This window comes from Ciconia boyciana, chromosome 21, assembly GCF_034638445.1.
Source record: "Ciconia boyciana chromosome 21, ASM3463844v1, whole genome shotgun sequence".
Lineage (NCBI taxonomy): Eukaryota > Metazoa > Chordata > Aves > Ciconiiformes > Ciconiidae > Ciconia > Ciconia boyciana.
Window position 1 is genome coordinate 5,167,289 of NC_132954.1, and position 20,996 is coordinate 5,188,284.

Genomic DNA, 20,996 nt, shown 5'->3' on the forward strand with positions numbered 1-20,996 from the left:
TTTTTCTCCTTTTAAGAGTCTTTATTGGCAAGGAGATGCGAAGAGCTCACGCTGGGCTTGGAGAAGGCTTTGGTGTAACTATAAACCCTCTTAATGGGGCTCGGGGCAGTTGGTGTGGGGCAGTCGCTGCCCTGTGGGTCAGGGGACGGGGCTGTGGTTGGCAGTAACCCTATAGGGAGGGGGGAATGCAATCCGCTCGCTTCAAGGAGCATCGGAGAACTTCATATACCCAGCTCTGCCGAGTGGATGAAATTATATATACGTGTGTTCTCCCTGCCGTCCCTGAACCCGATGCTTTTGGGTTTCCTTCATACTGGCGGCAGAAGTCTTACTCTAAATGCAGGAGGGACGTGGGATCCTGTTACTGCTGAGAAGTCAGAAGAGAGCTGCTGCTGCTGGAGACTTAATCACCCGGTGGAAGCCAGCCTTAAAAAGTAATGATTCTGCACGGAAGCTCTTAAAGACCTGTTCTCTTCGGTTCTGGCAACATTTCACACTTTCTGTGTATTGCATCACGCCGTGTCAAAGCGTTTTAGAGCTGTATTAAAAGGTGCTCACAGGAACCACAGCTTAAACACAGAGCAGGGTGACCTAAATCTGACACCTCGCCCATGCGCAGGAAACAAAGCCCAGATGTACCACTCCCTCAAACGTTTATTTTTGTTGTGTGTACACCGACACTTGCAGACCGGTGTCTTTTTTCAGCTCAAAGTGACCCTCCCGATAAGGTTTTTAGTAAGGTGTGCTTTTTCTTTTCATGCTGAAGGCACATAGGATGTTTAAAACATTCTTTTTCTTTCTGGGAAATGCTGTGCAGATCCCGTGGCCTGAGCGGAGACCATCATCAGTGGAAAATGTAGTTGGTCTCGAATCAAACTGAGGAACAGTTGCAGTTTCGCACGTACCTTTGAGTTCTCCTGCTTAAAGCCCACATACACAAATATATATCTACCTGAAACTTCCCTGGTTCCTAAAGCAGATGTCTCCTCTCGTATAGGCAGGGTAAGGACGAGGAAAGCAGACTGACAGTGCTATGAAGCGAACAAAATTAACACACAGGGCTTTTCCTCCTCGCCTGTTCAGTGCTGCAATTTGCTAGTGTCGGCTGTAACCACCACAATTCCGCATTTCTGGGCCCGATACGGTTATTTTTTTAACGTGGATTGCCCTGCTCACACCTTGCTCCTTGCGACCCGCCCCTTGCCTCTCCCACCATACCCCCCCAAACCACCTCTGCTTTCCCACCGCAGCTTTATTCCCGCCAGCCCCGGTTTTGCGTGGGGCGGCCGCAGCCGGCCCAGGGCTGCCGTGGGCGCGATGCCGCCTTCACGCCTGGGCTGGCAAATTTTTAGGCCGGTTTCCCCGAGGCAGCGATATAATCCCTTCCCCTCCGAGGGGGGCCGGCTGCCCGCACCCCTCCCCGGCCCGCAGCCTCCTGCTCCCTGTTGCTATGGCAAAGGATGGGTGTTGCCAGGGAGAACGGCGCCGCGGAGATACCCTCCTCCCGCCGTCGCCATGGCAACCGTCTCCCTGCCTTCCCTCCCCTCCGTTGCCACGGAGACAGTCGCCCGCTCCCCATCTCCCCGTGTTGCCGTGGCGATGGGGAGGACGAGCCTCCGTGGAGGCTGCCGTTGCCCACGGCAACGCGCTCCTCTCTGTTGCTATGGCAACAGCCCCGCTCCTCATCCCCCTGCCCCGTTGCTATAGCAACAGCATCCTTCCCACCCCATCCTACTCCCCCCCCCCAAAAAAAAAAGAAGGTACCGCGGGGCAGAACCCCACTCGTGGACACGGCGTGGGGCCGGGGGGCCCCGAAGGCGGGGGGTGCCCGTGGGACCCGAAAAGGGGCCGGGGGCACGGGGATGGGCAGGGCAGGGACCTGGCCCAGGGCAGGGGCAGGGGACAGGGATGGGGACCCGGGCCGGGGCCGGGGGCAAGGGGAGGGACCGGGCCAGGGACAGGAACCCCGCCTGGCAGAGGGACGCAGGGCATCGGGCCCGGCCCCGTCCACCCCGCGGGTGGCCCCGGCCCCGGCCCCGGCCCCGGCCCGCCCCCGTCCCGCCCGCCCGTCCCCATGGCAGCCGCCGGGCCGGGCCGGGCCATGGCGGCGGCCGCGCTGGGCCTGAGCCGGGCCCCGCCGCAGCCGCCGCGGCCGCTGGTGGTGATCCTCGGCGCTACCGGCACCGGCAAGTCGGCGCTGGCGCTGCAGCTGGGGCTGCGCCTCGGCGGGGAGATCGTCAGCGCCGACTCCATGCAGGTACGGCCGGGCCCGGCCTCCTGGGGCCCGGGGAGGCCGCGGGTAGGCCCGGGGGAGGCCGCGGCCGGCCGGGAGAGGCCGGGGATAATAGGCCCGGGAACCGGGAGACGCCGGGGCCCGGCCTGGGGCTCGGGGAAGGCCGCGGCTGGGCCCGGGGGAGGCCGCGGCCGGGGCCTGGGGCCCGGGGAAGGCTGGAGCTGGGCCTGGGATCCCCGGCGGGGCCCTGGGCCTGGCTGGGGGGTGTCGGCAGGCGGCCTGGCCTGGTACCGGGGGGGCAGTGGGACCTGGTCGGGGCCCGGAGAGGCCCAGTCCCAGGGGGTGCAGGCTGGGCTCCCCCGGGGACCTCAGGCCCCGTGGCCGGGTGCCTGCGGGGACAGCCCCAGGACGGATCCTGCCCGCTGGGTACGCTCCCGGCGCAGGGGCGGCCTGGGCCTGGTGCCTCTGTCGTGGGGAGGGGGCCAGGCGGCTGGCCGGGGTTCAGGGTGTTTTGGGTGATGTCCCCTCCTGTAATGTGTCCCCCAGCCGCAGGGCACGGCGTGGTTTGCGGCACTGGCAAGCCGTGGGCTCTGCACTCACCCACAGGGAGACGCGTACCCCTCTGCCATCCCCGGACCCGCTGGGTCTCTGCGCTGTGCCTCGCATCCCGGCTGGGAGACCTGGCGAGGCAGCGGTGCTGGCTGGTGCCGTCTGTCCTTCCAGAGGCTGTTTTATGGACGTAGCATAAGCGAGGCTTTAACGTGGCAGCCAAAGGCGAGCAAGCCCCTTCCCAGTCACCCAGCAAAGGGACACCGACAAGATCCGGGAAAAAGTATTAAAAATGATATTTGCTACTTGCCAGTGACACTGTCTGTGGTCTCGTCTCTTACTGCAAGCGGTAGTGTGGAATCTATGGGTTGTACAGTCAGGGTCAGGAAACACCGAGGAACTGAGCCTCGGTTTTTTGGTCCTAATTGTGTTCAGCTACAAGAGCTTTGTCACAAGATGTAGATTTCAGCCACCGCAGGGATTTCATTATTGTTTAGCAAAATGTTTTTCTTCCTAATCAACACTTTCACTGTCTCTTTCTATAACGCACGAACTTTCCATCAAGTTTAATGTTTAACGTATTTATTACGCTTTTTAAAAAGGTGTTTTCTACCAACAACGCCCTTTGTGCTGCTCAGAGATCGACTCTCGCTGTCCAGCCACCTCCTGGTTTCCTGCACCAGGCTGCCGATGCCGGTCACTGTTTGTATCCTAGAGAGCTAAATTTAAAAAACTCCCTCTCCTGACTTTGGAGCAAGCTATCGGAAAGCTTTAATTTTATGGAATGTTTTCCTTAAGCTCTTGGGGAAAGAGTGTTTGAGGTCTGAGCTGAATTGACAAAATCCTGCAGGGGCAAAACGTTCACCTGAGGGGTGGAAGCTTTGTCCAGCGCTGCCTGATTGCGGGCAGCCGCCCTCCCGGCTGCCCGGCCCAGCCATCGTGAACCACCAGGCATTGCCGGTGTTGCGAGCCCTTAATGCGTGCTCCCAAACGAAGGACCGGCGCTTCCATCTCGCTCTCCTCGAGCCCGGGGTGGGACTGCCTGCGGGCTGGTTTTCTCCGCAGACCCTCTCTGAGCTGGGGCGGCTTTTAGTCGGCGGCTGTTAAGTTTCCAAGGCGAGTTGCTCTGCTGCAGCGGCCGCGTCAGAAATGTCTCTGAGCAGAGCTCAGCTGCTGCGGTTTTACTAGTATTGGCCTTCCCGATCCGAACAAGCCCTAGAGCTTTTGTTCGGTTATTCGTGCCTATTTGTGTACTGTGAACGCTGAGGTTCTCGGACCTTGCAGTGACCGCCAGCCCAGCGTACAGCGGGCTTTAATATCAGGGAAAGGGCTGTTGACTTGAGCGATCCTGCGAACACAAGGCTCCTGCTGCATCCCGAGCTCTGCAGACGTGGCTGGAGCCGCCTGGCATGCTGTGGATTCTCATTTCACGCTGGTGGATGTTTTGAAGCGTGTATTTTGTGCTCTGGTTGTTTCAGGTCCCACTACGGGAATGCAGGCGCTGGGAGGACTCTGGCTGCAGGCGCCCAATGGCATCCAGGCTCGAGTAGCTCTTGTCCTCCTTTCCTTTTAATCTCATTCTAGCGTGACTGTGGAGCGAGAGCTGAGCAGCTCCGCTACTTTTATCCCGTAACGCAGCGTGCTTTCTGCGTGGCCTCTCGGGGCGGCGAGGCGGGGGAGCCCTGCCTCTCCACGGCCCGGCTGCCTGAAGGCACAGCCTCAAGCAGTTCACGTCTGCGCCTCCCCCACCACGCTCCACTAACCCCCGTGCCCCGCTTAGACGGCTGCAGACAGCCAACTGGGTCTGCTTTCTCGCTGACTTTGTTCCCGTGGAATATTGTCTCCCCGCTGCATTATCCCTCTGCCACGCAGAGCTGGCTCCGGTGTCCTTGCGGAAGAGTCGCTGGGTTTTAAAACTCCCATTGCTCATTCTCGACTGACAGCTGCCAGAGACCGTGTCGCCCTCAGCCCCCTCTGTCCATTCATCGCTGCGCCCCGTGCGGGCTCCGCGGAGCTCTGACAAATGCTGGCAGTGTTTTGGGCAGCTGCTGGAGCTGGAGCCAGGCTCGAGAAGGGGCCAGGGAGCCCCAAGCCCACCTGTTCCCCCACACAGGCACCCCTCTATCTCCAGGGTGTTTTCGTCATGGCTGTGGGTCGCTGTGGTCAAATTACAGACTTAGCTGCTGCCTTCATGCAGCTCAGAAGCTCTGGTTAATCTGATGGCCTCTTAATCTTTCTTTTTGTCCTTTCTGTTGCCGTTTGTCATCCCAGTGAGTTTCGTTTAGGAGTAAGTCATTCCCCGGGAAAGCCAGGCAGGATGAAGCCAGTCCTGTTTCTTCGTTCCTGGCTGAGCAGTGAGAGTGCAGCAATCCTGGTGCCAGCTTGCTGGAGGGCCCCGTCCGCTCCCGATCCCGCTGTCCCTTCTGGATTTCACCCTTGGAAGTGGCGATGGAGTCCTACTCCGGAGGCTGTTGTAGCACATTGGGTACATTTGCCAGTTAGCATGCCAAGTCAGGACATCTTGAGAGTCTTTGCTGGTGTCTTTCTCATGGCAGGGATCGGAGCGGGGAGTGAATCGTGCTCTCCTTGCACCCTAGCTTGGTTTGGGTCCTCCATGCCCCTCTCCAGCTGGGAGATCCCTTGTGAAATCTTCACACCCTTCCTGGCCATGGGTGGCTTGGATGTGTCTGGGGTCCTCGTGCTGCACAGCCGTCATGTCACCTTCAATACTGTGCTCCCTGCACTCAGGGCAAGGACAGTGCCTTTCCCCCTCTAGTGCAGGTGGGGACAAAGGGACAGAGTTTGGGATTGGGCATGAAACTGGCAGCAGAGCAAGGGTTTGAGAGAACCCAGCCTTCCCAGGTTGTGGGCTGAGGGTCCTCACAGGCACCGTTTCCTGAGGATCGCTGGTGTTTGTGTCTCCTGGCTCAGTTTCCCCACCCTTTAAAAGGGGAGATGGCACTGGGCTTCCAGCAAAGCGCTGTGAGCCGTGGGGCTGACCTGCCTGGGGGTTTCAGCGGCAGAGGTGGGAGGACGTCGTCAAGGCTAAGCATCTTTAGTCCCCGGCTTGTATTCGGTGTCTCGGAGGCCTGCTGCTCCAGGCTGCCGCTAATCTGTTTTGGGGCCTTAGAAAGCAACAAAGGCTTATCTGAGCCGCTTGCTGAAAATAGAAATGAGTGTCGGGAGGACGTCTCGGTGCGAGGCCCTGCCGACAGCCAGCTGGTGGAAACCTTCTCTGGGCTTTGCTGGGTGTGTGTAAAAGGCCGCCTTTGTTTCCTCCCAGCCCACACACTGACACCGCATTCCTCCTCCTCTTGTTGCCAGATATTCGGGGAGGCTCTCGGTGTTTAATCTCCAGGAGAACCTTGGGGGATTGGAGCCTGAACTGTAAATGCTGGCTCTGCCTGCGCAGAGCACTGGGAGCTCCCGGCTGCCTCCGAGCCTCCCCATCAGCCCTCTGTATTGACGGTGATTTCAGGCAGACGAGTGGGAGTCGGAGGAGCTGGAGGGCTGGACTGGCCCTTGCCGGGGGAGAGAAGGCACTGAGCCAAAGCTCACCGAATTCAAAGGCTTTTGGTGCCGACTGGAGACTTGCGTTGAATGGTGCTGCTCAGCCCGGGCTGGGTAATGGAAGGGGATCAATAGGCTGCAGCCAGCCACGGGGCATGTTGGCAGAAAGCTGCCTCTTGGGCCTCTCCTCCTGTCTGCTCGCAGTCCCCTGGAGCCAGCTGGGTTTCTGCAGGGCAGAAAGGAAGAGCATTTGGTTGCCCTCCTGCTCCCCCCTCGCTTCCTGCCCCTAGGCGAGCCTTTCTCCGCAGAGGGACTGGGAGCAGGGGCTGGCCCTCGCCCTCCAAGCCGCAAGTGCAAGAATTAAGCCAGACCGGGAGTGTCTGCCGGGCTGCAGCCGGTTCAGCCGCCCCAGCAGCTTGCATGACTGCTCCAGGCAGGGATCGGGCTTCCCTGCTCCACTAACCTCTGATCGTCCCTTGCTGCCGCTCTGTGCCCTCTGCCCATGGGTCACCTCTGTGTCACCTTGTCCTTCTGTCTGGGACCAGGGGAGGCAGTGGGTGGAGGCCGCAGTGCAGCCGGAGGCTTGGCAGCTTCTCAGAGGGGATTAGGGGGAAATTTGTTTCTGGAAGTCTGGCCCTCTGGCTGGGCTGGTTTCTGGAAATGAGTACAGCCATTTTCAGTCTCTCTCCCATCAGGCTAGTTTATCTCAAGCTGGGAGACTGCTCCAAGTGGGGAGGTGCTGAGAGCTAAACACATCCTCTCTGTGACCGCGGCACGAAGCAGAGCCTTAGCCACCGCCTGGCACGGAGGGTGCTCAGTCCTTGGCGTGGCACAGAGCTGGGCTGGACAGAAAGGCTTTATGTGCCCCACTGCGACCACGTGCCTGCTGCCAGCACCCTTGGGGTGAGGGTCCCCGCTCTGAGCCCTGTTTGTCTGCAGCTCTGCAGAGCCTCGCAGCACCCACTGACAGGCATGCCCGGGGCAGTGCCAGGGCACAGGGGCAGCCCACGCCGAGGAGGGTTGTGTTTGCATGCCATGGGGAGCAGGGTGAGGAGCCTTCGTCCCTTCTCCTGGGTGGAAGATGCTCTCATCTGAAAGGGCTCTGCTCACTGGACCCAGCCGAGCCATGGGGATGGGAGACCAAGCTGAGGCAGCTCCAGTGCTTGCACTGCCTGGGTCTGCGGGCTGAGCTGTGGCTGTTGCTTTATGCAGCCTGGAGGGTGGATTTGGGCTGTGGCTCGGGTGCGTGCTTCTGGGATCGCAGGTTGCCTTGGCTCTTTACCAAGAATGCTCCCGAGCGGTTGGTTTGGGTGGCTTTTCTTCCTGCTCTGCTTTTAGCTGTCTAGCTGAGGACCAGCATCTCTCGGCAGTGCTCTTCCTTCAAGGTTATATATCCCAAACTCGAGATTGAAGATGCACCTCGAAGCAGCAAGATGCTGCTGGCTGCGCTCACCAATGTCTCCTGGCACCTTGGTGCAGGACAGTGCCTCTTTTCCCCGGGGGTCGCTGGCCTGCACCGATGGGTTTTGCTCCTCTCTCTACCTCCTCTGACCAGCTCAGTGAGAGCAGGCAGCACGCCAGGCTTTTAAGGTGTGAAGGAGCTGAGACCATTTAGGAGGCTCCATGAAGTTGCATGTTGCATCCAGAGAGATTTTTGTGTGTTACGGGAAGCAGTCATCCTTGTCCCCAAACGAGACTCGGTGCTGTGCTGGAGACGGGTGTTTGGAGAGAGGCACACCTGAGCTTTTAGCTGGAATGGCAGCAGGTGAGGAGCCAGCAGCTTGGAGGCAGCCGCCCTTGTTGTTTCAGAGCTCTGTGCTTCGGAGCCAGGCTTGGTTGGTTACACTGACCCGGCTCTGACACCGCTCTCTGATCGCTTGATCGGCCTTTCCATCCCTAACTGCAGGGTTACATCAGACCAGGAAAGCAGTCGTGAACAGTCGGACTCACGGTTCGTCTCTCGCGGGCAGGAACAAACACCGGAGAGAGGCAGTTTGGCCCTGGCAGGAGCAGGCGTTGGCAAGATTCCTGCTGCCTCGCCTGAACGGGGCACGTGCCCCTGCCTGTGCTGCCTGCTTCTCCAGAGACCGGCGAGGGGCTTGGAGGGGTGATAGGGGCAGGCAGCGGCTGTGCGTGAGGGAAGGAGCGGTGGTCGGTGGGAGTTTCATGGGACGCAGAGGTGAATGACAGGCTCTTCTCTTCCCCAGGTGTACAAGGGCTTGGACATCATCACGAACAAGGTTTCTCCCCAGGAGCAGCGTCTATGCAGACACCACATGATCAGCTTTGTGGATCCTCTTGTCTCTAACTACACAGTGGTGGATTTCAGAGACAAAGCCGTGGCTCTGATATCCTTTCACGCTGCAGCCTGCCTGGCTGAGCAGATACCGACTTCCCCCCTCCACAGCCAGGCCTGCAAGAGAGATCAGTGTTTGCATCAGCCTTGGGCTCTCCGCATTGCAACTAACTCCGGTTTTCAGAGGATACTGCTGGCGAGGGGGGCTTGGAGCTTCTTTTTCCCAACTAATGCTCAGGGCAACCCCCCCTCAGCGCTGGCTGGGAAAGATCTCTGCTGCACTGCAACAGTGCTGAGCTGGGTATTGCCTGCCCTGGCAGTCCCTGGGTGTCCCTGAGTTTTGGTGGTAGCTGGCACAGGTAGCAGAGGATAGTGAGAGGTGGGGGACACCTGTAACCCTGACCTGCAGCCTCACTGGCTGCTTGGGGCTGGGAGAGTGGGGTCGGGGCCCCAGGCTGCCACTCCTTGCAGCCCTCCCTCCCTGCCGTGCATCTCTGCTTTACGCTCCCTGACAGTGGCACATTGAAGATATCTTTGCCCGAGACAAGATCCCGATTGTTGTGGGAGGAACCAACTACTACATCGAGTCCCTGCTCTGGAAGGTCCTTATCAACACCAAGGTACCATCGGGGGGGCTGCGTATCCCTCTGGGAAAGGGTGAGCCCCATGTTCAGGGCAGGCTTCCTGCGACCAGGCACGGTGCTCTCCCTGTTAGAGTGGGGCCAGGAGAACCAAAAGCCCCTCATTCACCCCGTGGGTCTGGGGGATCATCTTGCTTGTGCTGGCCTTGCACATGGATGAGTGGCTCGGCTCAGGGCTGCCTTGTGCCCCACAGGAGAAGGCCAGCACGGCCCCCGGGCCGGTCACTGACAGGAAAGTGGAGCTGGAGCAGTTGGATGGTGTTGAGCTCCATCGCCGCCTGAGCCAGGTGGACCCAGAGATGGCGGCCAAGCTGCACCCCCACGACAAGCGCAAAGTGGCCAGGTGAGCTTGGCATGGCGGGGACAGGGGATGCCAGGGCCCAGCACCCCTTCCTGAGGGAATCGTGTGTCTGGGAACACGGCAAGGTGGGCTCTCCCATCCCAGGTGGGTGCTTCTAGCCTCTTAGCAAGGTGCTTGGGGACCTTGGAGCACTGGTGTTGGGGAGCTCTCTGGGATCTGAGGCCTTTGGCCACGCAGCTTGAACTGCCTTTGGGGTCCAGGACAGCACATTGCTCCTGGCTTGTGTGCGCTGGGGCTGCTCCCGCTGCAGTGCCCCAGCAGCAGGGTTTATCTGTAGCTATTTAAAGAGCAAGCTGCCGTGCTGGCTGAGTAACATACCTGAGCTCTGTGGGAACAGCACGGCAGCAAGACCAGGCTTGCTGCTTTGGCGGGCCCATCCCAGCCGAGCCCTGGCCTGGGGGGGAGCAGAACGTCGCCCACCCCATTCGCACGGTGCAGGGGGATGGAGGGTTGGGCACCCCGCGCAGCTTCCTCCACCTCCCTGGCTGGGCTGGGCTGAGCTGGCAGTAATGCTTCACGGCATCGGCAACCGTTGCCCCTTCCCTGCAGCCCTGCCTGGCTGGAAAGGGCAGGGCCGGAGCCAGAACCCTGTCCCCTGCAGGGCTTGTCCTGGTGCCAGGCAGGAGTGGGCGGCTGTGCTCTGGGCTCCTTGGGTGCCATCGCTGTGCTCTGCACTGCATTGCACCCCCGAGGACCTGGGTGTGCTCGGGATGCCAGGCACGGGAGGGGGCAGAAACCTGCCCTCCCCCCACATGAGAGCGTTGGATCGCAGCAAGTGTCTGCGGTTCCCTTTGCTGGAGCCCCCAGGGCTGCTGGGGAAATGGAAAAGCTCATCCTCACCCAGCCTCTGAGCTCTGTCTGTCTCTGCTTACAGGAGCCTCCAAGTGTTTGAAGAGACGGGGATCCCCCATAGTGAAATCTTGCACCAGCAGCAGGAGGAGGAAGGTGGGGGACCCTTAGGGGGGCCCCTGAAATACCCACATTCCTGCATCTTGTGGCTCCATGCAGACCAGGCAGGTGAGAGCGGGCTTTGCAGAGGTCCTGGCTGGCTGAACATGGTGATGTGGTGTTAGGGCTGACTCCCTGCTCCTGCCCCAGCCTCCTCCCTGAACCAGCCAGCAATTCTTTTGGCATCAGTGGGCATGACAGAGGACTCGCTCCCCTCGCCTGCTGGGCTCTGCCTTCCGCAGGTGGATTGGGAGGCTGGCAGTGCCGAACCGAGTCCTAGCACATTGTCCACTGCGGGCCTCCTGAGGGCACGGCTCTGTGCGGCTGAGTGTGTCCGACTCTCCTCCTCCCAGCTCTGGACCAGCGGCTGGAGAAGCGGGTGGATGACATGCTGGCTGCGGGACTGCTGGAGGAGCTGCGGGACTTCCACCGACGCTACAACCAAGAGAAGGTGGCCGAGAACCGGTGGGTGAGAAGTCCCTTTCTGCTCCCAGTCCCACCTGCCAGACCCGTGCAGGGCCCGGACCAACTCTCCCTGCAGCAGCTCCGATGTATCGCTGCTCCCAGCCCTCTCCTGGCAGCGCCTGCTCCTGCAGCAGGGCCAGCAGACGGGACAGCTGTCTGCCTCTGCGGGGGCACCATCAGCGGAGAGGTCTGAACCAGCCAGATCCTCCAGTGCTTCCTGGCCTTCCCTGCTAGAACCCTTAGACCATGGTTGGTCAAACAGCAAAGTCCCTGCGGGTCTCAGTGTTGAATTAATTTTGCCTGGACCATACCTGCCACATGGTGACATTTCCACTCGGTAAAAATTACTTGGTGCTGCCCGAGTGTTCACACAGCAAAGCTGACATGGGCTGTCACTGAAGGCACCAGTCTGCATTCCTGGCTTGGCTTGTCCCCCAGCACCATGGGCTTGTGTCACCTGTGGGGGTCCTGCAGGGTGAGACACAGAGATCTGAGCTCTTATGGGGAGGGTTGAGGTCTCCCACTGTTCTGAAGGAGACTGCTTTGACCCCTGTCTCTTGTCTCATTCTCCAGGCAGGATTACCAGCACGGCATCTTCCAGTCCATCGGCTTCAAGGAGTTCCACGAGTACCTCATCAGTGAGGGGAATTGCTCACCCGAGACCAGCGCTTTGCTGCTGCAAAAAGGTGAGAGGAGCACCCTGCATGCCCTACGTCCCTCAGCCCCACGCAGCTCCAGGTGACGCTGTGTAATGGTCTGAACCAAGCTCAAACCTTGGGGCAGGTCTCGCTGGGGTTGAGCTGCACCTTTCTCTCTGCATTTTCCACGTCTGCCAGCCCAGGGGGCCAGGGACTCCTTTTGCAGTGCTTGGAGAACATCTCTGAGCACACCCAGAGCAATTCCTCTCTCCCTTCCCCCAGGCCTCCTTGCAAGATGTAGTGGGCACAGCGTGATTTGGGATTGGGACCTGGTCCACCAGTGACCTGGGTGATGGATCCCAGCTGGGATGTGAATGCTGTGGAGAACAGGGCTCCAAAAGGAGGAATGGAGCAGAACTCAGCATCTAGTTCAGCAGTAGCATGGTGGGAAGGGATCTGGGGATCTAGCAGGTCACAGCATGTGTCAATAGCAACGCGCTGTTCGATGGCACGTGTCATTCTGGAGTGTCTGGACTGATGCGCTGTTGTTAGAGGAGAGAGCTGCTCTGCTCCTCAGCACAGCGGAGGTCCCAGGTGGAGTCGGTCTGTGCCGAGGAGGGTTCAGTGCGAAGTGGAGATGGAGGCTCAGGAAACCACAGAAATGATAAAAGGCTGGAAAACAAGTCTGGTGCAGAAGGGTCTTGTTGTGTCTGCTCAAGAGACAATTACAGAGGGACACGATAAGTCCGGTACTAAATATTGAAAGGTTGTACAGTGGTAAACCATCCTCTGGGCCCACTTTGGGTAGGACAAGGAGTCCTAGGCTCTGTTTGTGCAGAGAAGTATTCAATTAGGCATTATGAGAGCAGTACAGCCCCTGAACAGATTATCTGACGGGCTAAAAGCTTCACGGCTGAGGTTTTGGGCCCTTTCCACCCAGAGTTAATTCAAGGGCATTTGGGACACCTTGTCCAGCCCTTCTGTGCTGCCGCTGCGCCTACACTCTGTCTGGCAGGGCTTGGCTGCTTTGCTGTGATGACAGCTTCTCACTGCTGGCTCGGAGACCTCCAGACTGACGGTAGAAATACTTCCCTTAAGTGAGCACGGTACCATCCCGCACAAACTTTAGCCTTGTGTGATTTGCTCACACCAGAGCTGACAGCCTCTTCTCGCTCTGCTCCGAGCTCAGCTTGCAGCGTGGCACTGACCTTTGTTTTTATTTTTTATTCCCTCTGTTTCAAAGGGATCCAGGCCCTGAAACAAGTGACCAAGAAATATGCCCGGAGACAGAACAAGTGGGTCCGAAACCGCTTCCTGAGACGTAAGTCCTCTCTTCCTGCCCTGCCTCACCATCCCTGTTCTCGCATCTCTTCTCATCCCTCTCCTTGGCGCATCCCCTGCTCCCTGCTCAGGAGAGGAGAGTGGTGGCTCCTCTGCTTCGGGGCGGTGCGTGTTTTGGGGGATGTGAGTCTGGCAGAGATCAGATGATCCTGCCTGGATTCTTCAGGCTGGCCCAGGCTGCCCTGGCTCTGCGGGTGTCTGCTGCCGGCCAGATCCCGCCAGGATCCACCCAGCAGGCTCTGCCCTGATTGCAACCCAAACACATGGGAAGGAGAGCAGCCGCTCGGCCCTCCTGAGACACTGCACCCAGCCCTGCCCATGTCTATCTTGCCCACAGCCCATCTGCCCAGACACTCAGGAAGCCAGCTCCTTGCTGCTTCCCCTGCACCCCTGGCTGCCTGTCAAGGGGAAGATCTTCCCCTCCCAACAGAAGTGCCGTCAGGACGGCTAATACCCCAACAGAACAAAGCAAGCAAAGGCTCAGCCCCATGGTGGGCAGCAGTAGATGATGAAGGCTGCAGCATCCCTGCAGCCTATCCTGCCGACGGCTCCCGAGGGGCTCGGGGAGGGGGTGCCAAGCACTGTCCCTCTCCCCACGCACCCACACATGCTCCCTGTGCAGGGCGAAAAGCCCAGTTGACAGCTGCCCTTCAGATTAGGAGCAGGAGCCCACTGGCTGCTCTTAGCCTGGGCTGTGCTCACTGCGGTGGCAAGGAGCCAGCAGGACTTCCCTGTCCCAGCCCCAGCCTTGGAGCAGGGCCAGCAGCAGCAGCTGGGAGCCGGGCACTTGTTGAAAGGTGCTTGGTAGGGGCAAAACAACAATAAAAAAAAATAATTAAAAAAAAAGGCAGGGAGAAACTTGAGTCTAAAGACGGGCTTTGAATGGGGTGCAAGAGCTTTCCTGGAGCCATGTGCTTGGTGGCTGTGGCTCACCTTTCTGGTGGCAGGTGTGCTTCAGATCAGGCCTGTTGGGAGCTTGTTTGTGGTTACAGCAATAAAAAGCAGCACCTGCTGGAGACTGGCACGCAGCAGCCTTTGATGGCTTTGTCTGAGCGGGGCCGTGTGCCCGATGTCTGCAGGCAGGTGAGCCGCGGCAGGGCAGCGATGTCGCCGGAGGGAGTGGGTGCTCTCTGATTGCAGCTGTCTCGCCCTGGCTGGGCTGCAGCGAGCACCCTGTGCCCTCGCGCTGGGCTGGGGGAGGCTGAAGGGGTGGCTTTGAAACTGTGCCTTGCCAAGCCGAGGCGTTAGTAAAGTATCTCCCACCGTGGCCTGCTACTGTGAGCTGGGAGTGTTGACCCCTGCAGCCGCACAAGCAATTATGGCTCTGAGTGGGAACCCGCACCCGCAGATTCCTCATCCAGGCTCCATGCCTGCATCTCCTTGTAAGCTTTGTGCGATGGCTTTGTGCCTTTTGATCTTCTGCGGCTTCCCGTGGACCACGGCTGTGATGAAGTGTTCGCTGTTACAATGGGCTGTCTGTGTGCTCGGATTTCCTAATGCTGTCCTGAAGGCCAACAACCATGAAGGTGCTTGCTTGAGGTCTTAGGTGTTCTTGCTCTTTGCGAGGGTGGTGCCCTCCAAGCTGACATCTCTGGTAATTTTGGCTCTGGAAAGGCTGGTGCCATTTGCTTCTGAACTCTAAAGGACAGCTAGGTAGGAAAGAGCAGATCCCCCCGGTCGCAGCGTAGCCCCGTGGGTGCTGGCACATGATTCTGGGGAGGTTCTGGTGATGACTTGCCTTTCTGTGTCTCCGTAGGTCCTGGGCCCAACGTGCCCCCGGTGTATGGCTTGGAGGTGTCTGATCTCTTGCGGTGGGAGGAGGATGTGCTGAAACCTGCTCTGGAGATTGTGGAGAGCTTCATCCAGGTACCGGGTAACTGGAGTTAACACGTGAGCTGTGGCTGAGAAGCCAACTTCTTGGTAGTCTCCAGGCCCCATAACTTGACACTTAGTCTCTCCCATGAGCAGGGCTGTCTGCGTACATGTCCAGCCTTGGGCTTTCCTCGCAGTGGCAGAGGCTTCTTGTCTAAGCTGAAAATTTCTCCTAATGCCCAGCACTCTGCATGTCTTGCATGGCAAAACTGCAGCATCTGTCCTGCTAACCTTAGCGTCTGGGTATGGCAAGTTCAGAGCCCAAACTCTACCAAAGTGAGCGCAGCCAAGCAAATTTTTATAGTATAGAAAGCAATTTGAGGCATTTTTTAATCTACAGGGACGTGACCCCCCAGCAGAGCCTGTGAAGATGGAGTATGATGTAAACGAGAACAAACGGAGTCATCACGTGTGTGAGCTCTGCAACAGAGTCATCATCGGGGACAGGGAGTGGGCAGGTAGGATCCGGCAAGGGGGAGAGGAGAGGACCTGGGAGGGGGCACAGCGAGCGCAGTTATGCGGAGGGATGGAGCGAGGCAGTTCTCCAGAGCAGAGCAGCTTCCCTGGCTGTCTCTGCTTGGCCGGATGACCCTCAGCACACGATCTTGGGCTTTCAAGGATTGTTTACAGCCTGTGTATGAAAGCAGCCATTTGCAAGCCCAGAGGGGATGCAGGAGCTGTGCCACAGCAGCCATCTGTCGGGCTTCCCCCCCTTCCCCGGCACCCAGTAGACGCTGCTGCTCTCTGCCGTCACGCCAGACGTGGGGATCTATACGTAGCATCAAACCTCAGAGCTGTCTGTGTTTAGTCAGGGCTGCTGGTCCTTTCCAGCACTTTAGATACTTTGTCAAAAAGCACAGAACAAATTTGTTTCTTCTAAAATTTTGTTGTGTAAAATGAAAGTTTCTTAATGTTTTTAAGAGCTCAGTTTTGCCCCAATATCTCCTATTTGTGTGGGTTTTTTTTAAAAAAAAGTGTTCCTAGCTGTAACGGTAATAGAAAGGGATTTTCTGTTTTCAATAGACTTACTTGAAAAGAGCTCAGTTGGAATCAGATTAACTCAGTGAATTTATCTGTGCTGTGAGGCTCACGCTGAGAACCAGAAACAAAAAGTAGTGGAGAAACTGGCTGCAGAAATGAAACTGGTAAATCTCCGTGTGTTGCCCACATGCACTATATGCAGACACAATGCAAAGATAAATTTCTCAGGTTGTTGGTCGTCAGATTTGAACGAGTCGCTTATTCCTGTTGAGCCAGGGAACTGCTGAAAGCAAAGATGGAAGTTGGCTCAGAATAGGAAGCTTATTGTAGTAAGATCAGTTTGTAAGTGTAGTTGTTATTTTAGCCAGTCTCAGCTTGGAGGTGCTTTGAAAGAGCTCTATCTACTCCAGAACTAGAGGACTCTGAAAGCTATCAGGGTCCGTGCCATCCTTCCAGGTCCAGCAAGTTTTGTGACCGAGTGGCAACTCCTGAAGATCCCCCCAAACACTACAGCTGCAACTCCATCCCTACTCTCGGGATGCCATCCCAAATTCTGATAGATGATGACAATACCTTTCTCAACCAAGACCAGCTGTTGTTCTCTGCATCCAGCTGAATTTGGCTCAAATCTCCAGATGGTGGGAGAAAAATGGTCCAAAACCTGGGTGTTACTTGTAACTGCAAAATGTAAAAGCTCAAAGGGAAGTGAAAACAGTAGTGGAAGCTGAGTCAGTCTGCAATCTGGTCTGTTTTCTTAAGTCAAGTTGCAGATAGTTCTGAGAACTGCTTCCCAGTTACCCCACTGGCTCTGGAAGATTTTAAAATTTTATCTAATTTTACAATTTGTATGGGCTTAAAAGAGCACACCTCCCCAGACAGCAGCAGAAATCAGTGCTGCTTCCAGCCACTATACGCTTTGGTGTTGCTTGCGACAAATTGTAAGAGGTGAGGCTTTATTTCAAGCTGAGGGTGACCCTACAGCATTGTGATAAAGCAGCAGCTTTGCATGTAATTTCATCCTTTGGCAGAAAAGGACGACTGGAAAACACCTGAGGGCCTTGATTCAGTGAGCACATACCCTTGTTTAATTAAGGCCCTGCTTGAAAAGTTTGCTGCTTTAATTGCTGCTCTGATCTCTTGGAAATAGCAAAACCACCCTGCTAAGATAGTACATTGGTCTGGTTAGACAAAGCGCCTTCTCCTTAGATAATACCACCGGTACAGGAGGTTTGACTGTCCTCAACTATGTGATTTCAAACAGAAATGCAGCTCCTGCTGCCCTGCTATGTCAGTACAAGTTGCAGCCTTGGGATTATGCCTCCGTTCCCGTCCGACTCCTGCTGAAGTGCTCCCGTAGCTGGGGGCCTTGCCCTGGAGTTATGCAAAAGCATAATTATGCTCCGGGCTCCATCCCTATCCGCTCTGTAGATGTACAGGATATCCCCAGTGCTGTGGTGCAGGCATCTAGGCTTACAAATGATCCTGGCAGCGCTCCATGGGGTGGCGGATAGTTGCACAACCTTGCCTGCACCCTGCAATGTGCCGCCTCTTTGGTAACACTTTCCTTTCTCCCGTCCTCCTGGCATCGTGTCTCGGTTGGGAGCAGACTCGTTGGGAGAGTTGAATCCTGACGATCTGGAGTCTTCTGCATATACTGAGCCAGGTTTTTTCCCTCTCCCAGTCCTTCCTGCAGTCAGGAGAAGGCTTGGAAGGGTTGTCCCCCTCTGAGCCCCAATAGTTTGGCCTAGAAGTGTCCTGAGAAATGACCAGGGCAGGGCTTGGGAGTTCACTTTTCTGCGGGAATGAATTGTGTGGGAGGATGGGAAGGGAGAGTGCTCTGCACCGCGCGGGAGGATCGGGTCGGGTGTTTCCAAGTTCCCCAGAGTTAAATGCTCTGTTTGCCTCTTCCTCCAGCTCACACACGATCCAAATCCCACCTGCACCATCTGAAGAAGAGAAGGAAGCTGGAGGCCGCCAGCCGTGCTGCAGAGACTGAGGGGGACAGTGGGGGCACAGAGACCTCGGGCGAGGACAGCAGCTTGCCTTTGCCATAGGCCTGCAAAGCAGCTGGCGAAGGGGAACAGCCGCGCTTCCACCTGTACGGCGAGGAAGCGACTTAGTCCTGGGTGGCCTTGAACCGAAGGAGCTGAGTCATTTTTTTCGGGATGAGGCAGGTGTGTAAGTGACAGCCAAAGGCCGTCGGCTGCATCAGATCCTCTTCATGTGGCCTCATCGCGCCGTGTTCCCATGCTTCCCCAGCCCTGCCTGGAAGGGGCTGGGCCCCGGGGCAAGGCTGCTGGGAGCATCCTCCCATGCCAAGCGTTAATTCCTGCCAGAGACGCAGCATTATCCTTGGAATGGTTGAGCCGATCCTGCTGGCATGCGAACGTGTCGTTCTCAGAGACAGAAATACCCTGCACTCCTCCAGCTTGGCCAGGAGTGCGACTCGGGAGCTGAGTGAGCTCTTACTGCCTTTATTGTGGAGAGGATATTTTTTTTCTTTTATATGGAAATAAAGTTGCAAGATTATTGTGGGTTCCCCTCCCTATTAACAAGCGCAGTTTTCTTGCTCTCTGTTCCCACCTGGCCCGGGTTCCCTGCTCTGGGCACAGGGCAGGACATCCAGACCTGGTTCCTTCTTCCAGTCACCTTTTCCGCAGCTCCTGAGGGAGCTGAGCAGATGTTCTCAGCTTGGTGGAGGCAGGCTGATCCCTATGCACATAGCAGGTGCAGAAGGAGCTGGCACCTGTTAAACAGGAACTTGGAAATGATCTCATCAAGTTTGCAACAGATGAGTCTGTCCTAGTTAAAGCTGAATTCCCGGGGGTTTACACTGTGGTTTGGCAGTGGGAACCGGCCCCACATTTGAATCCGAGTTGCTGAGCAGCAAATTCCTTGTGCCACGTCCGCTAGGCAGTTGGTCTCCGCAGCGTCGTTCCTGGAGGATGTGAGCGCCGTCTGCGCCACCGCGCTTCCCGGCGTGCAGCTCTGGGTGAAACCGGGAGGGCCTTTTCCAGGGCATTTGGGATTCTCCTGGCAAATGCAACCAAGACAGTTCCTCCTGGGAGGGTTTTGGGGTGGTAGAGCACAGTTTTTTCCTTCAGCTGCTTGTGATACACCATGTGGCAAGAGCCATCTCTCAGGGCTCAGCCTGCAAGGGGAAGGGCTACGTGGGCAGATCTGCTATCGCAGGCTCTGGAGATGCCTGCTCTGGTGGGGATTAGATTAAACCTCCAGTTTGTGTTCCTCAGCGTTGAATTATTTCTGTAATGTTCCATGGGGTGGCTGCCTTGGGCTGTTTGATAGGGGTGTGGGGTGGCTTGGGAGCTCAGACTGAAGGGAATATTGCAAGGAAGAGCTGGGAATTTGGGTTGGCTTTTCTCTGCCAGCATTGGGCAGAGCTGGGCATCAGCTTTGAAATGCTGGGCACCGCGTTTGTGTTGCTGGGTCTGTCTGCAGCGCCAGCTGAACCTCTTCTCGAGCCCAGACTTGTTTGCCATCCATGCTGACTCAAGCGTATGTGGATACGGGCTCAGCCCAGCACTGGAGCACGTGGCCAAGGGGTCGTGGCGTGGAACCGCGTTCCCCTAGCCCGGGTGGGTGAGATGCAGGTGAGGCCGGGTGTAAAGCCCCGTTCGCTGCTGATGTGCTGAGCGTGGTCTTCTAATAGACAGCAGGGACGTGTTGAGTCATCTCGCCAGGCCAGGCTGGGGTCATCGGGGCAGCGCTGTGAATGAGGGGTGGGATTATCTGCTCTGTCTCCTGAGTGCAGTCAGATGACCATACTCTTAGAAATGGATTTAATATCCTTAATCGGTTTAATATGAACTTTGTTATCCCCACAGATAAATGTTATTCCTTTACCACAATAGCTGCTAGCCTGCCTGTTCTGTTCAAGAGCCTGCTCCTAACAGGCTGTGCTGCAGCCGCTGTCGGGCAGGGTCTCCCAGGCCTTCCCCCTGCTTCGTGCCGCCCGCTGCAGAGCCTTGTTTTGAGGGTAGCAGCTCCCAGGTGTCCCAGGAGAACGGAGGTCTGTCATACTTGTTTGTTCATGCTGTGGCCGGACTGGGAAATGGCAGATGGAAGCACGCCCTGATCCTGCCAGCAGCAAGAAGCAGGTGAGTTTGCTTTCTTGGAGAGGTAGGGCAATGAGGCACAGGTTTTTATTTATGCAGAGCCAGGGCCAGCATCTTGGTGATGATTTGCTCTCCAAGGAAGAAGCCTGTGTCTGTTTTACCTCTGCTGTTTGAAGGACTCAAGGCAGGGACTGGGATCGAGCTCCTGGCAAGGGTCGCAGCAGTTCCTGGCGCCGGCACGGGTTGTTGAGCTCCTGTTCCTCTTGCTCTGGGCCCTGCCTGCTCCCTGGCCTCCTGCAGAAGGGACAAACAATGCGAAATTGCTCTCCTGTCCGGCCAGGACTCGCTGAGAAAGTTGTTGTGGTCTCAGGTTTCAGGCTGCTGCCAGTGCTGAGAGGTTTGGGGATGGGGAATGGCACTTCGCTCCATCTGCCCTCCGCTAATCCCCAGACAAACGCAGCTCTTCCATCTGTGCAGCCGGAGCCGCCAAGCGCATCACACCAGCCACTTAATCTAAATGGCTTTGGCCAAAGATAAGGTCATTAATTACACTGGGATTAGAAAACAGTACAGGCCTGGCGTGGCTTGGCTCGCCATCAGTTAAAGTCCTCGCCGCCCTGCCCCGGCTGCGCGCTGCAGCTGGAGAGCTTGAGGTGGAAGAGACCCGTGCTCTTGCTGACGGGTCATCGTCCCCGCAGCGCTGCCTGTCCTTGGAGGAGTCCCCTCACCCGGGTGCTGGTGTTTCGGCACGGCACTGGGGTGGGCTCCTGTCCCCAGCCACCAGCAGGGCTGGGTGCCAGGTGGAGCTGGTGATGCAGGTCCCAGGGGACACCCCTGGGACACCCCTGGGAGGAGTGCACGCACCATGGCACCCAGTGCAGCCCAAATCCTTGCGTCCGGCAGCGAGAGGTACATGGGCAGCATCCCGCCGTCTGCATCCCCATCACTTACTGCCTCCAGCCTTCACCAGTCCCTTCCACGGCACCACGTCAAGCTTGGCCCCGACTCGCTGCCCGCACGGGAAGGTGGGGCTGGCCAAGCCCCACTGCTCTCGCTTGCGGCCGCCTTCCCCAGAGCTCAAAGCA

The 20,996-nt window shown here is 57.5% G+C and overlaps 1 protein-coding gene across 3 annotated transcripts; it reads left to right on the forward strand.

Annotated features, from left to right (window-relative positions):
- Positions 1–2,033: 2,033 nt before the first annotated feature.
- Positions 2,034–18,388, forward strand: TRIT1 (tRNA isopentenyltransferase 1). Of its 3 annotated transcripts, none has more exons than XM_072885184.1 (11): positions 2,038–2,257; positions 8,500–8,640; positions 9,110–9,208; positions 9,424–9,572; positions 10,465–10,607; positions 10,892–11,003; positions 11,577–11,689; positions 12,885–12,962; positions 14,739–14,848; positions 15,195–15,312; positions 17,750–18,387. In XM_072885184.1, the coding sequence occupies exons 1-11, from the start codon at positions 2,075–2,077 to the stop codon at positions 17,887–17,889; spliced, it is 1,386 nt and encodes a 461-aa protein (XP_072741285.1). In that variant the 5' UTR covers positions 2,038–2,074; the 3' UTR covers positions 17,890–18,387. The 3 variants fall into 3 exon arrangements, with proteins under 3 accessions (XP_072741286.1, XP_072741285.1, XP_072741287.1); XM_072885186.1 differs by lacking the exon at positions 2,038–2,257 and adding an exon at positions 8,223–8,243; XM_072885185.1 differs by lacking the exon at positions 15,195–15,312 and having other exon boundaries at positions 2,034–2,257; positions 17,750–18,388.
- Positions 18,389–20,996: the final 2,608 nt, after the last annotated feature.

What these genes read in the sequence shown, in the direction of transcription:
- TRIT1 (XM_072885184.1), top strand. Translation starts at nt 2,075, where the DNA reads ATGGCAGCCGCCGGGCCGGGCCGGGCCATGGCGGCGGCCGCGCTGGGC. An exon ending in AGGTCCTTATCAACACCAAG is followed by an intron (nt 9,209 to 9,423) that starts GTACCATCGGGG and finishes TGTGCCCCACAG; the next exon opens with GAGAAGGCCAGCACGGCCCC. An exon ending in GAGAAGGTGGCCGAGAACCG is followed by an intron (nt 11,004 to 11,576) that starts GTGGGTGAGAAG and finishes CTCATTCTCCAG; the next exon opens with GCAGGATTACCAGCACGGCA.